The sequence below is a fragment of the Physcomitrium patens genome, chromosome 25 (assembly GCF_059467195.1).
Source record: "Physcomitrium patens ecotype Gransden chromosome 25, ASM5946719v1, whole genome shotgun sequence".
Taxonomy (NCBI): domain Eukaryota; kingdom Viridiplantae; phylum Streptophyta; class Bryopsida; order Funariales; family Funariaceae; genus Physcomitrium; species Physcomitrium patens.
The window spans coordinates 2,580,666-2,594,752 of NC_143434.1; the positions used below are offsets into that span (position 1 = coordinate 2,580,666).

The 14,087-nt window shown below is 41.4% G+C and overlaps 1 protein-coding gene across 1 annotated transcript; it reads left to right on the top strand.

Moving 5' to 3' along the window:
* The first annotated feature begins 393 nt into the window (after nucleotides 1–393).
* On the top strand, nucleotides 394–2,725 carry LOC112278511 (uncharacterized). Its single transcript, XM_024512105.3, has 3 exons — nucleotides 394–1,056; nucleotides 1,312–2,030; nucleotides 2,169–2,725. Exons 1-3 carry the CDS (start codon nucleotides 745–747, stop codon nucleotides 2,374–2,376), a joined length of 1,239 nt encoding a protein of 412 aa, XP_024367873.1. The 5' UTR covers nucleotides 394–744; the 3' UTR covers nucleotides 2,377–2,725.
* The last annotated feature ends 11,362 nt before the right edge of the window (nucleotides 2,726–14,087 follow it).

Genomic DNA, 14,087 nt, shown 5'->3' on the forward strand with positions numbered 1-14,087 from the left:
AAATTTATTTTATTTATTTAATACTTCTTTAGATCCTGATATTGAGTGTACAATATCAGCTTTTTACCGACGGTGTCCAGTCGTGGGTGGACACACTCTGATGATTCCAGTTGGAAATTTTTGATCCAAGTGAATCTGCTGCATGAATCCACCGTGGATGCCTCGACAACGCTGAAAGCGCGCGAAGTAGAGGTTGTCGGGAACTACTTCACTCAGTCTCCGAGTATCCCCAGTTACCGCGGGTTTTGTGCAGTCAGGAACACTAACAGATGGAACAGGGTGAAAAGTTTTGGCCTCAAGCACAGCTGGGTGGAAGGTTCGTTGCCTAGTCTCTGGAAAGAACGGAAGCTTAAAGAGCCAGTCCCTTGTGTTCAGGATCTACTGAACGTCGAGATTGTGGCGGCACAAGCCAGGAGCCGGGTCCTTGCGACGGAGACTTCGATTTACAACAGCTTCTCCCTGGTCTTTCGCAACGTGAAACACACGACTTAAGACTACGGGGATCGCAACAAGTCACTTTGTCTAGATTGCTCTCCGCCACGATCATCTTAACTCAGACCGAAGCATCGGCAATGGTGTTAATGTGTAGAGTTGTAGAATGAAGCAGGAGTGACTGTAGTTGTCGTCGTCGTCGTGATTGTGGTGGTTGTTGTTTAAAATTCTTGTAGTTGAGAACTGGAGTAGCAGTTGGAGCAGTTGGGATATCTGGTGTAGGGGTGAGAATCAGGGTTGAGAGGGTAGCAGATGGCTGTGGCGATGGAGGTTGCGTGGAGGGGTGTGGAATTAGGCAGTAGCCCGGTGGTGTTGGAAATGAGCAAGAAGCGTGCGTGGGGTGCGGACACAGAAAAATTGATGCAGTTCATGATGGGCCAGTTTGGAAGCTCCTCCTCTAGCGGGGTGAAGCAGGTGGAGGTAACGCTAGATTTGCTTGGCACTGCTGCTGGTTCGTCGCCTGTCAGGGGGTCTGAATTGGACTGCAACTCCTCGGCTGAGTTTCTGGAACTAGACCCCGATCAGCCCCTCCCCGCCGACTGGGAGAAGTGCCTTGATTTGAAGGTAAGTCATGGTTTTCATTCTCATTACCGATATCCATGCTTTATTTTTATTTTTTTTAAAGCATGTATATATTTTTCCATTGTTTCTTCGTAGCTTAGAAATATGTGGACAAGGAGATTGTGACCGGGAGTGTCGAGCGAAGACCGATTAACTTCAGTAGCGGGTACTTCTGTGAATTGTACTTTGTTTATATTTGTGTAGCTTTGGTGCTACGTAAATCTGACTTTCAGGTGCTATTTTGCTCTGTGTCTACAGACAGGAGAGCTTTACTTCGTGAACAAGAGCACGGGTGTGAGGACGAGCGAGGATCCACGGAAGGTGCAACAAAGGGTCGTTGCCGTGATGACCCGAGCAGTTGACTCGGTGCCTACAGCATCACCTCTTGCGCACGAGTTTCTCGGCAGCAAGAGGTCGGAGACACTTCGTGAGGAGAGCCTAAGGACTTCGACATCTTCTGGTTCCTCGGGAGGCACAAGCCCCCGAAATACCAACATCCCAGGACACCAGCTTCTTTCTTTCTCCACTGGCAAGCAACTATGGAATTTGCAGCTGGACGACCGCAGAACTGTGAGTCTAAACAGGACCGGAAGCCCCAAGGCGCAAGCCCCACCGTTCCTCAGTTTTTCAGACGAGGAGGAATCTAACCTAGAGCTGGACTTGAACTTGGCCGCTGGCGGAAACTCCCCCCGCTTGCAGCAACATAATCAGCAACAGAGCGTCTGCACGATGGAGATGGTAGAGAAAGCTTTGAAAAGAACGGAGAAGGCTTTGGGGAAGCGAGAGATGCCGACCACCAGTTTCGGCCCTAAACAATCCGGTTCATCGTCCTTCTCTTCGCTCCCATCCGCTCGGGGCGAGTCGTGGTCGCATTCCTCTCCGTCCACCAGCAGCTCCTCTTCCACATCCTCAAGATCTGGTCATCAGGGAGCATCACATCACGACGACTCCCAGAGGTTGAGGCCCTCTGCTCCAGGGTAAGCCATCGCCACTATTCGGTTTCTCTTTTGTCATTCTCTTTTCGGTCACAGACGTGTTTTTCATAAGAGTTGTAGTGGAATCCAATGGATTCATCAAATTCCAAACCTGACGTTGCCTTTTCTTATCTTTACCAGGGTTTCTGAAGCGGAGAGTCGGAAAATTGAGACCACTGTCACTGGCGCCCTTGTGATGGGAGCGTGCACGAGGTGTCTCATGTACGTGATGCTGAACAAGAGCGACCCCAAGTGCCCGCGATGCGAGAACGAAGTGCCGCTGGACTTCAGCTCTCCGCCGTCGGGCAAGAGGCAACGAGTGGAGACTTTCAAAATTCAGATGTCGTGATCCTAGTCCATTCCATTAGCTTCTGTTAGTTATACAACAAGTAGCTTCTTAAGTTTCCTGTTCCCTTGCCACTGGAATCGTCCAGATTTCTTGTAAGAAACTCTTCGGAGAGTCTTCGTGATCGAAGCAGGAGGGAGAAGGAACTGGAGTTGGTTTGTTTCTCTGCTCGAGAACATAATTAAGGGTTCAAGAGAAAAGTGCTCTCTCCTCGTGTACATTGTAAAGTTGTAGTTAGGCTTAAAAAGAAGATACATTGCTGTCGCTGTTAAAGCAGCGGCAGGAATCTGTACCATGTTTTTATCACTCACAGTAAAAATTACTGATGCTACTAGAGAATCACCACACACAAGCCCTTGCCTATCGTTTGTGCTTTACTCCTTGCCCATGTGCTTAAGCATGTTCAGATGCCTTGGTTCTCCTTGCCTGCGTAATGCCTGGTCAGGCTGTCAAGCGCAGCTCACCTCATAGTGGATTTTAGTTTATTGCCCACCCCATTACGCTGTTCAGGAGTTCATGTCGATTTGAATCCCAGAAGGTCACTGCTAGTCAGGACGATGAGTTTCATGAGAAACTAATCAACTCTACTGCACTGAGTGTTTGAACAAGTTGCATCCAAGTCGGAGCGTAGCACCCGATTGGATCTTTGCAATCCAATCTAAGTACTGCCATTCGAGCGATTGGATTTCCAACTTTTGGAATTGTCCAGGTGAGCACCTTCCTGCAATCCAATCCGATCTCATCACCACCCATTGGGCGAGGCGGTTAGACTCGTCTTGTCCCAGGTCAAGGTTTTCTACCCGTGCATCTCTGAAGCCAAGTTTTTAAATCCCTGCAGACCATGTGTAGCACACAATGCTACACAAACTGTCTTCACTCTGATCGTCATTGCTTTTCCTTGTTGCAACTTCCCAAGGCGGTCTCGAAGAGGCAACATCTGCAAACTCGGGAGTGCATGATTGTGCAGCCAAGTCCTTTACATTAATGGACATGTATAAATATTTCTTGTAATTAACACGGCGCGACAAAGGAAGCCTCAGCTGCACACCGGTTTCAACAAGACCATAAATGCCATGACCATACTGTAGGGGGATGAGAGTACTGTATTCCCCCCTAACTAGACTGTGAGGCTTCATCCGATGGCCAGCAGCACTCCGCAGCCTTATCCAGTTTTGCTAGATCGAGGGACCCATCTATCATCAAATAGGGTCTCTCACCCTCCTCTTGTATTGATGCTTGATCGTCCCACGAGGACCCCCCCCCCCCTTTAGGACCTGCTTTGGTCGATCCAGAAAACCTTCATCACAAATGGACAAGGTACAAAAAAGAAGGGCAATTTATATTCTTTGACAGTAATTTAGTTGGATTCTGCCTCTATTTTACTGCAGTTCAGGGACCTTGTGCTTTGAAGTGAATTGAAAGACATGCACCAAAATTAGGTGTTGTGGGCTTAGAGTACAACCAAATCACCACCTTCTCCACCAATAAAGAGGTCCTCCTTTGGAAGACAAACAAAAGAAAGATCCGCTTGATGACCTGCACGGAGACAGGTGGCACTGGCAGGACTTTCGAGCCACGAAACTAGAAAAAGCTATGGTCTGAAATGAAAACATGAAAAAACACAAAAGCAGAAAAGAAAAACGGGAAAAACATATGGGAAAAAAAATATATATATATATATATATATATATAAGCAGAAGAAGGGGGACTTCAATGTGCGAGCTGCCATTTGATATTGCAAACCACGAGCATGAGTATTTCCATCCAATGTCCCTACCATTTGTCCTTATAACACGTGGATGCATGCATGAGCATTTCCATCCTTTTGTCATTCAGTGGGAGCGAGAATGTTTAGGACCCCCTTCCATGAGAAAATGATGGGAACAGGGGAGCAGCAGGGCCTCTATTATTATCCCAACTTGCCCCTCTTAACCTACAAACAGCACTAATTTCTGGTCTGCCATGGAGGAGTAGAGTAGAGTAGGCAGCACCAAGTCATAAAAGCATCTTGTGTTATGGTTTAGTTATTGTTGGAAAAACAAAGAATAAAGGAATTGACAATTGTGTAGAATTTCCACTCTTGTTATCCACTTCAGCCACCTGCACCTCATTCCTCGTCTCTTTGTCAATGTGGAATTACTTCGTCATGGAATTTTACATGAAGTTTTCGATTTTTCTTAAAACTTGTCCTCGACTATTTCACAATTAGAAATAAAAATAGAAAAATCCATGTTTCGAGCTAAGAAATTCTGTCTTTGTTTGTAACGTTTACAAATTAGAAGTGTAAAGGCGCAGCCTTTCCCAGGGTATAGGTTTAATTATAATGCTAAATATTGAACCTAAAACTGCTGCATTTAAGGAGAGTGGGCCAATATGGATGCACCAGATGGGTGCCCTCAAAGAATGTCGTGGCAACTTGTTTCTAAAACGAGAAAGTGATATCCTCATGAAATGAAAACTTGGATGGCTAGTAGGACAGCACCAATCCTAGTGTGAATACAGCAGCAGCCAGCTAGGCTCCTACGTGGAATAGAATTGCGTATTACACACTCCTTTCCCCTAACTCTTTGATGACTTCTGTGTGTGAATGGGGTAATTTTTGGCACTAGTTGTACAAGGGTGGTACAAGGGTGTAATGCTTGTACTTACTCAGTTAATGTCCTCCATGAAGCGTAAATCAAATCTGACTTCACATCAACCAAGTTGTTGATTTTCATTCACCTGTCACTAAAAAGGCCTGGAAATCAGGGTGAAGAATGTATATATAAATATATATATAGAGAGAGAGGGGGGGAGGGATGTTAAATAGACCCAGGCTCTTACTAAATTGACCCATCTATTCATTTCTACACTACTAGATCCAAAGCTAATAAAAATCAACCACATTCATCATGATTATCATATTCTTCATCAGGAGGAAGTTGATTTAGTAAAAACTTGGGTCTATTTAACATTCTCTTAAATATATATATATATATATATATATACACATAAAAGAGAACATAGGAAATGGGGTTCAATTTCTAATGAAGGTGCTCCATTGCTCACCGTCCATCATCTTGCCTTTATTCCTCCCAAACCATTGTGCAGAGGTACAGCTGATGGGTATTACAACACATGAAAGTATGAACAAATGAATGCCCTTTGCCAACACAGCAAAGTGTGGATTCTCCAGCAACTGATGAGCCACACACTCTCCTCAAAAAGAAGAGCTGCTTTTGGAGTGAGACACGGGGGTGAGTGGATGAGTACCACCAGCAGTGTGATGGGTTTTTTTGTCCAATGCTGCCCACCATGACATATGGATGGAATTATGACACTTCAACACACAACAACACAATTGAAGGTGTTGGCCCCCCTTCAACACCCCACTTGCAGGGCTCAGGAGATAGAGGATGTGGCTAGCCAAAGGCTTGGGGAGTGCAAGTTTTTGAAGGCAGACAGTGTGAAGGCTTTGTTTTCAAAGCAACACGCATCATTTTGTTTCACTAAAACCTGCTCTCTCTCTCTCTCTCTCTCTCCTCCTACTCTGCCTTGTTATTCTAATTTTATCTCCATTGATGGGTGTGTGTGTAGAAAATTGGGTATAATGGAACAGGCAGCCACACCTGGAGTGTGTGATGCCACATGCTTGGTATTGAAGAACATTGGGTCATTGCAGGTGATGCCAAATCTGCTGGCAATCTTTTTGGCATCTGTCTGCATGTATACATAATTTTGTAGTTTGTGATTTTGTAAAACTAATAATTCTGCTCCCAAGTTTTACTTTTCTTGTCAAAATTTCCTGCAGATTGTTTAAGCCACCATTTAGCCCTGCCTGAGCCTCAAATCTGCACCAATAGTGTAAAGCTTCCTGCAAGAATCTCTGCTATGGAAAAGGTAAGAAAAGGTCTGGCTTAGAAGGAGTTCTGGGGCAAAAGGTTTAAACAAGCTCATTGTATCCCCCAAAAATCACTCCCATTGATGTCTTCTTATGAAAATGCTGAAGGATGATCTATTTGTTTGTTTGTGTGCATTTATCATTTATGTGGGAAATCTGTTGCCTTAAATAAAAATTTGGTAAGAAATATAAGAAACCAAAATTTTAACACCCATGTGATACAAGAGTACTTTTAATTTATGAAGACACATAATGCATATTTATTATGGAGATTCAGACTTGGCATTTTTGGGTGATATTTCACCCGTGACGAGATGGGTGGTTTTGAAATCAAAAGAGGGGTGGGTGAAATATCAAAAACTGCATTTGATTCTCTTCCCTCTTTTATCTCCAAACTAAGGGGTAATAAAGTTTGAATCAGGGGTAATATCAGGGGAAGTTAACTTTAAACAGTGATACTTTGGATTTAATAATTTGAGTGATCCTGGAAAGATCATGTGTTGAATCCCAATTACTTGGTTTTGCAAAAGTGCCAAGTCTGAGTCCCCTTATTGTTTACAAACTAAGGTGCAAAGGGGATCACAAAATATGTTTCCATTATGCTGCACTCATCAAACTTTGAAATTTGTGTCCTACAACTTTTCTAGTCATCCAAGACTATTACCATTCTTCAAAGGAAGTTGGTACTTGGATTTGGCTGTTTTTTTTAATCTTGGTCACTGTTGTTTGGTACAATGGTTCCCATGAGAAGATAACTAAGAGATGCAACAAACCAGAATGCTTTGATGGAACTCAAGGATTCTGCAACAGTGGAATGATATGACTGGATCCTCCTAAACCTTAGTCCATAAAATGGTGTATATTAAAATTACATGTTGTTGTATATTAAAAACACTAAACTAAACTAGAAATAAAACAAACAAAGAAAACACTGTCTGCCTGATCACAAGGGAATTACTACTCAAGGCTATTCATGTTGTGTGGACAGTTTGATCTAAGGTATTAGATTTCCACTGTACAGGTATAAAAAGAAAAAACCCCAAACAAAACAAATCAGGGTGTGTGAAGTAAAATGGGGGAGGGGGTGTACTTCATAGTTGTTAAAACCTGATGGCAAATATTCTGTTTCTTCTTCTGAAGATTGTAAAATTATTGAATTTGTATTTAATAAATAAAAAAAAAGTATTCCTGGTTGTAAGTGACAAGTAAATCAAGCATTTACTACATATATGGTTGTCCCAGGAGTTTTTGTGGTAATCCTTTTCTGTTCTTTTCGTCATAATTTTTCCCTGGGAATAGATGGGCTTGTGTAAATTTATTGGGGCGAATTCAAAATTTTGATACATAGACTTCAGATGGGATCTTTTTCTCCTTACAATGAGCCACTATAACTCCCAAGAAGTAACAGTAGATATGGTAAATACGCCGATGCAGAACCCTTTAAATGCGCTCTCACTTCTTCTTAAAGAGGTTGTGTACTTGGCAAAAGATTTGTGATAAATAGACTTGGTCTCACCTGATTCAACACATGTCATTAACCTCTGAAAGCCTTTAAAGCAGGCTTAGTGGCTCTGACTGGGGCTTTGCTTGCCACCCCCCTTTTCTGATTTGCTTGTACTCTCCCTTTGACTCACATAAATATCCAGGGAGCACAGGTAATCAACACAGTGTGTGTGAGACAATTCTCTGCAGATATGAACGTGCTATGGAGCCCTAGGGGTTGCAATTCATCCCTGCCTTATTCTTTACACCAGACAAGTACATCATTCCTAACACTGGCATTCATCTCTTCCAAGATCATGACACCATTGTCATATGATAGGGAACTGGAAGCTCAGTAAAGTCACCACAGTTAAGAACACAAAAGAACAACACTACATATATATAAACAAGCAAAGACAGAATTCTGTGGAGGAAGCTGGAATCATGAGAATTATATTCCTGACACTGTATTGCAGCCTCTGATGTATATATATATATATATATATATCTGTTCCTTTCATTTGACATGCAGAGGTTTTGCTCGTTACATTGAATTGGGTATTGATAGTTAATAACCCCTTTTATTTCATTTACAGTTGGTGCTCCAAGTTCAGAATTGGCAGCTCAGCTCCTGACAGGGAGCCCTCTTCACCATCCCTCATAAAGCCCTCCCTTGTACAAACTTAGGCACATCACTGTGTTGATAGCTTAAGAAAATCCCACTTTCTCAAAACCACCCATCTGTTGCACAACAATCAACCTATATTTTATTTTTAGTATATCAAAATTAACGAAAGGTACTAATCCCGTGTAAACTAAGAGTGAAGAGTGATGTTGAATGTGATCAAATCCAGCGATGTTGTTTTTTTAATTTTTTTTTTCTAGTAGAAACTAGCAGAAGAGATAGACATGAATGAGGGCACAAGTCATTGTTCATGATAAAAACTATAACAGCAAATTTCTTTTCTTTTCTTATCTTTTCTTTCTTTTATTACTGTCCTTCTCATGACTTTTAAAATCAGGCAAAATCTTTCTTGTTGACATCTGACACTTCATGTAAATGGTAGTTATCTCCCTTTTCAGGTTGGCATTCCATATAAAAACGGTCAATCAGTTGACATCAAAATTATAACTGTAAACTTTATGATTTCAAAACAATGAGGAAAACAAAGAAAAATATCCATCCATATATGCAACAATCACTTAAAGTAGTTAAAAATTACTACATGAACAGAGTCACCATTTGAAAATTAGGGAAATGCTTTCTGTGTGAAGAAAAATGTTGACATTAGAAATTGGATTTAAAGAAAAGAATAGAAAAGAAAAGATAGAACTTTTGTTACTAATTGTTTCTTATTCCTTTAATTGTTGTAGGTTTCTAGTGGGATTCTTTCTTAGTATCTATAGTGCATCTATAATCTACATTTCTTGTGTTTGCATATCAAAAACTCACATGAAGAACGAAAAGGAATAAGAGATAGATGTTGGGAAGGGTTGATCAAATTGTGGTTTATAAAGTTGTGTGGTTTCCATGAATTTTACTTTCTTGAAAATTTATAAAAGTAGAATTTGTTGGAACAAAACATGTAGTAAAGTGAGAGTGATTGTTGTAAAGGTGGATGATGAGATATTGATGGTTTTGATGATGAATAGAGGTGTTTGCTTCCACTTTGTCCAACTTTTGTCCCCGTATCTCAATACACATTCCAACAGATCCTTAGGATGCTGAAAGCAAAGACCTCAATATGCAAGATGAAAATAAATTAATTGAAAAGATTGCATGTTGTGGTTTTAAACTTTGTTTGATGTCGAGAAAAAGAGTTATTTGTAATCAATGGTATTTTTTTTAAAAGCACATGAGATGTCAATGCCATTCCTTATACAAATGGTATTGTAGCCATGTGAGGGGAGGGAACAATTAAAAATAAACCATGCTTATTGTTTCAACACATTACAAATCATTAATTGTAATATATATGATTTGAATGTCAGGTTATCTTAAGCTAAAGTTGGATTTTTGGCTCATCACATTGAAATGTTCAAACAACTTAACAAGAAACAACTTCAATAAGGGGATTCAAACTAAAGATTTTTGGAAAACCAAATACCCTGGATCACTCAAATATCACCTCCCAAAATATTATTGTTCAAACTTTATTACCATCTTCAAGTTTTTGAAGTATCCCTTGATATTTTGATGATTTGGAAAAGTCAAAGAGCAGTGTGGTATTAAGTCAAAGAGGAAAGACAATAAAGGCAAGCAAGGCAGTTTTTGATATTTCACTGGCCTCTCTTTTGATATTTGGATTTCAAATTCATCCACCTTGCAAGGTGGGTGATTCTAAAGTATCAAGTGACATTTCAAAATATCACTGGATACTTTAGGATATCATCATGGGTGAAATATCACACAAAAACCTTACATCAGAATCCCCTTAAAGGATTTTAAAGAGCAAAAATATACCAAAATTCATATTCACGTTGTGGAACATCCCATGAAACTTTGTAGGAGCAGAGCTTGTGTATGTGTATGTGAATGAATATATATATATATATATATGTCAGCGGTGGGCTGGGTTTAGGACAAAGAATTCCCTGGCCGAGAGCTTCTTCTCTAAACAAATCATCCGCCGCCGAAGAGCCCACTGTAACCGCATCATGGAGACGGAGCTTGCATGAGAGAGATGGATCGGAGTTTCACTGCATCGTCCGATACCGGGATTATTCATATACATGTTTATACACATACACACACCCACCCACCGGTGCGAATGATTGCTGGACTGGCAGGGTTCCACCGTGACGTCTCAACTTGTGTGAAATAGATCAGGGTTTCCCATTTCATCGCCACAAGGACAAGCAACCACCCTCGAGGACCGATGTTGAAACTAGCGTAGACCACTAGAGTTGCGCCGTCCTTGAGGACCAACGCTCATCTTGCAGAACGGCAGCTAAAGGCATCCGCTATCATGTACCCTCCCAAAAGGCTCGTGACAAAGATCCAAACTAGTGTACGCCCTCGCGCGCACTGCAACACCGCTACGTCGCTCCCGAAACGTATGACGATGCAGACGGTTTTACAGTAGCTGCCCCAAGGCTACTATCCGCGGAGCTTCGATTTTTGAGTTTCAGACAAGGAGTGCCGTTTCTTTTTCTGCGTGGTTGGCAGCTTGGCGGCGTCACCCATCTTCCGCATCCAGCCCAGGACTCTTAATTGCCGCAGCCCGACTTGAGAACCTGACCTGAAGACGCGCTGGTTGTCCACGGTGGCGAGGTGGTAGTAGCGGTGAGAAGGATTCGGAGGAGTGCTATCCGCGGCGCTCCCACGCATGGAGTTGGTGGCAGGATCCGGCAAGCTTGTCGCTTATTCCGAATTCTGACATGCTCGGAGGGAGCGAGGATTCTCCTCTCCTTCAATACCATTTCTCCCTCCCTTTGTCTTCTTCTTCTTTTCTCCTCCTCCGTTTCTTCCTCTCGTCGTACCACCTTGCTCGACTCTCTTGCCATGCTGGAAATCGGTGTTGTCGAAATCATGATATTTCCTCACTTTTCAGCACAAACTGCAATCTGTCAAAGCGATAAAGTCCGAACTTTCTTTTTCTTTTTATTTTTCTTGTTTCCTCGCACTCGCCTAAAGAGAGCGAGAGGGGCTTGCACGATCCAAGTCGGATGAATGATCATCCAGGATGACCACGTGTGGTTGTAAAACTCTGTTCATATTCGGAAGACTGTCCATCCAAAGGCAGATTGTAAGCTCGTGGGTTGGCAACCTACTAAATGGTTGACTTGAGTGGTTGTGGTAGTAAGTAGTCTTCGCCTCGTCAGCAGCCCACGTGCATCCCCCGCGTGGCAACTTGCAAGCTGCCGCGTCAGCAGCGTTCAGGCCTTGGGGTATGCTGATATTCTGATAGTTATCAGGAAATCCGTTGGACTTAGAGGGACAGATTCAATGGATGGCTAACTTAAACTAACTAATAGATAACAAATAATAACTAAGTAAATGTTAACATATATATGGTATATGTGAATGTTAACACGTATAATTACTAGCTGAAACCAATGCCGTTCCGCATGGAATCTTGTGGCTAGGGGCAACACAATTTTGGCATTGCCATCCATCCATTTCCTTGTTTATTCATGTTCCCCTCTTCATGGCAAATCAGAAGACTTCTTTGTTTCTTTGTGTCATATACCCAAGCTATGTTATGTAATAGAAATGTTTCTTTCATGACCAATTAGAAGACTTCTTTGTCTTGTGTATAATAGATGTGTATGTAGAAAGAATTTTGAATGTTTCTATTTTTCCACCAAAAGTAGTGTCATTTTTTTATTCTATTCCATGGAGGGAAATAAAGGATCAATCATTGACAATGGAAAAAATATTACATGTAAGTGGAATATACAAAATTATAAACATAGAATATAAAATGGAAGATAGTGTATTTTTTTCATTTCCATCTCCTAAAATATCAATAAACATGTTTGTAAGATGAGGAAGATGAAGAAACAAACTTTAAGTGTAAAATGTCTTGACTTCAAGATGAGTATTTCATTGGCAGTATAACGTTTCTGTGAGCTTTGTGAAGGCGTTGTCAAAGATGAACTCCATCCCCTAAAACATTCATTTTCTCTCTGTATGTACAAATAGAAAGAAAGAGTCAATGAGTTGTTGAATAGAGACTCTGGGGCCACATAAACGGGCTGCATTATTCTGTGGTCTTTTGTTCTTCAAATATGAAATCAAATATATATATATATATATACATATATACACTCACATAATTTAATAACATACCTGCCAAAAACTGCAAAGAAGCAAACTACATGTTGTTTTCAGCATGTGGGTGAGACCACGCACAATGTTAGAACACTCAATGGGCACCGTTCGATGGAAAAAGCAGAAAAAACAAACAAAATAAATGAGGAGAAATAGAGGAAGAAGTTCCAAGTTCTCAAATGGGACAGTAGAATGCACCCAAATGGACCCAAATGCAATTATGTGTGTCTGTGTCTGTGTGTATATATATATATATATATATCAACAGTGAAAAACTCAAAGGATTAGTCCATTTCATATGAAGCGAAAGATAGTGATAAATGGGTAGAGGGAGCTTGATAATAACTTGGTCATCAAAGATCTTGTGAAAGAACAATGACCTGCACAAAAGTAGGCATTCAGTGGCAAGCAAGGAATCATTGATTCTACTCTTCATCAAAAACTTTCCTACATTTTAATTCATTAACCAAAGTGGGCTTGAGATTGACTTGACTATAGTTTCCATAGAGATCGTTTGTAAGTCTGGCTGGAGAGTGCAGTTTTTGATGAAGAGTAGAATCAATGAGTAGTGTAGTGTAGTGTGGGTTGTCATTTATACTCATCATCTGCTTTGAACCAAATGTTAGTGATGTATCTTTCAAATCATTTGCTTGATAAATCAGCTTTACCCAACTTTGTGTAAAAAAAGCAGAAGAAAAATAAAGTATATTCTCCAGAAACTTGGGAGCCAGATCCTTAATGACAGTATTAAAATGGTAAATAGGGTTTGTTAATGGATTTAGAAATGCCCTCAAATGGAATGAGGATAAGCATGCTTTTACTCACAGCGTCTTCACTTCGTGAAAGAAATGATTCAATAGGCTTAGCTTTCAGAATCCTCGGCGATGACAGAGTCGCGAGCATGTAGGACGACATACTGCAGTTAATGAGATCCCAAACAAGAAGGATGAGTTGAAGAGGCCGCCAACTCAGAAATAAATTGCTAAGGCGGACGTGCACATCAATTGGGGCTATTAATACTGCAGAACTCTCCAAACCAAATTTGGCCCCTTCAGTTATGAGGAATCCTGCAAAGAAGTGCAGTGACAGCGGAGGTCGTAAACACTACTTACAAAAGGAAGGGGACAAGTTGGACACCATTCAAAGCTAGGGAGAGAATAAATCTGCGCAAGTCTGCTGCCTGCTGGCTCATAATTCTGCTCCCTATATTCAATTGTGGGGGTTGCGCTCCACCTTGGCATTCATTAAGCACCTAAAACTCGACCAGCATGTGTTGCGTCTTTACTCGGATTTTGAATGTTGTTGATGCCCTGTGAGATTGACCAACTTTCAGAGCATTCATTTGTGCATTTAAAACTTTCGTCTCTGCGTTGGAATCTGTGTTGTGACACAAGACAACTCGTCACCACGATTGACAAGCTACTGCGACACGAGACAGCCACTCGGAGGAATAGCAAGCACGAGAAAAGCAGAAATCTTTACGTTGTTGCAAATGTAGTGGTAACAGAATCTCCAGGCCCCTTCATAGGCGGAGCTGAGATGCTTTATAATCTAACTGGAGGTAGCGTAGTATCA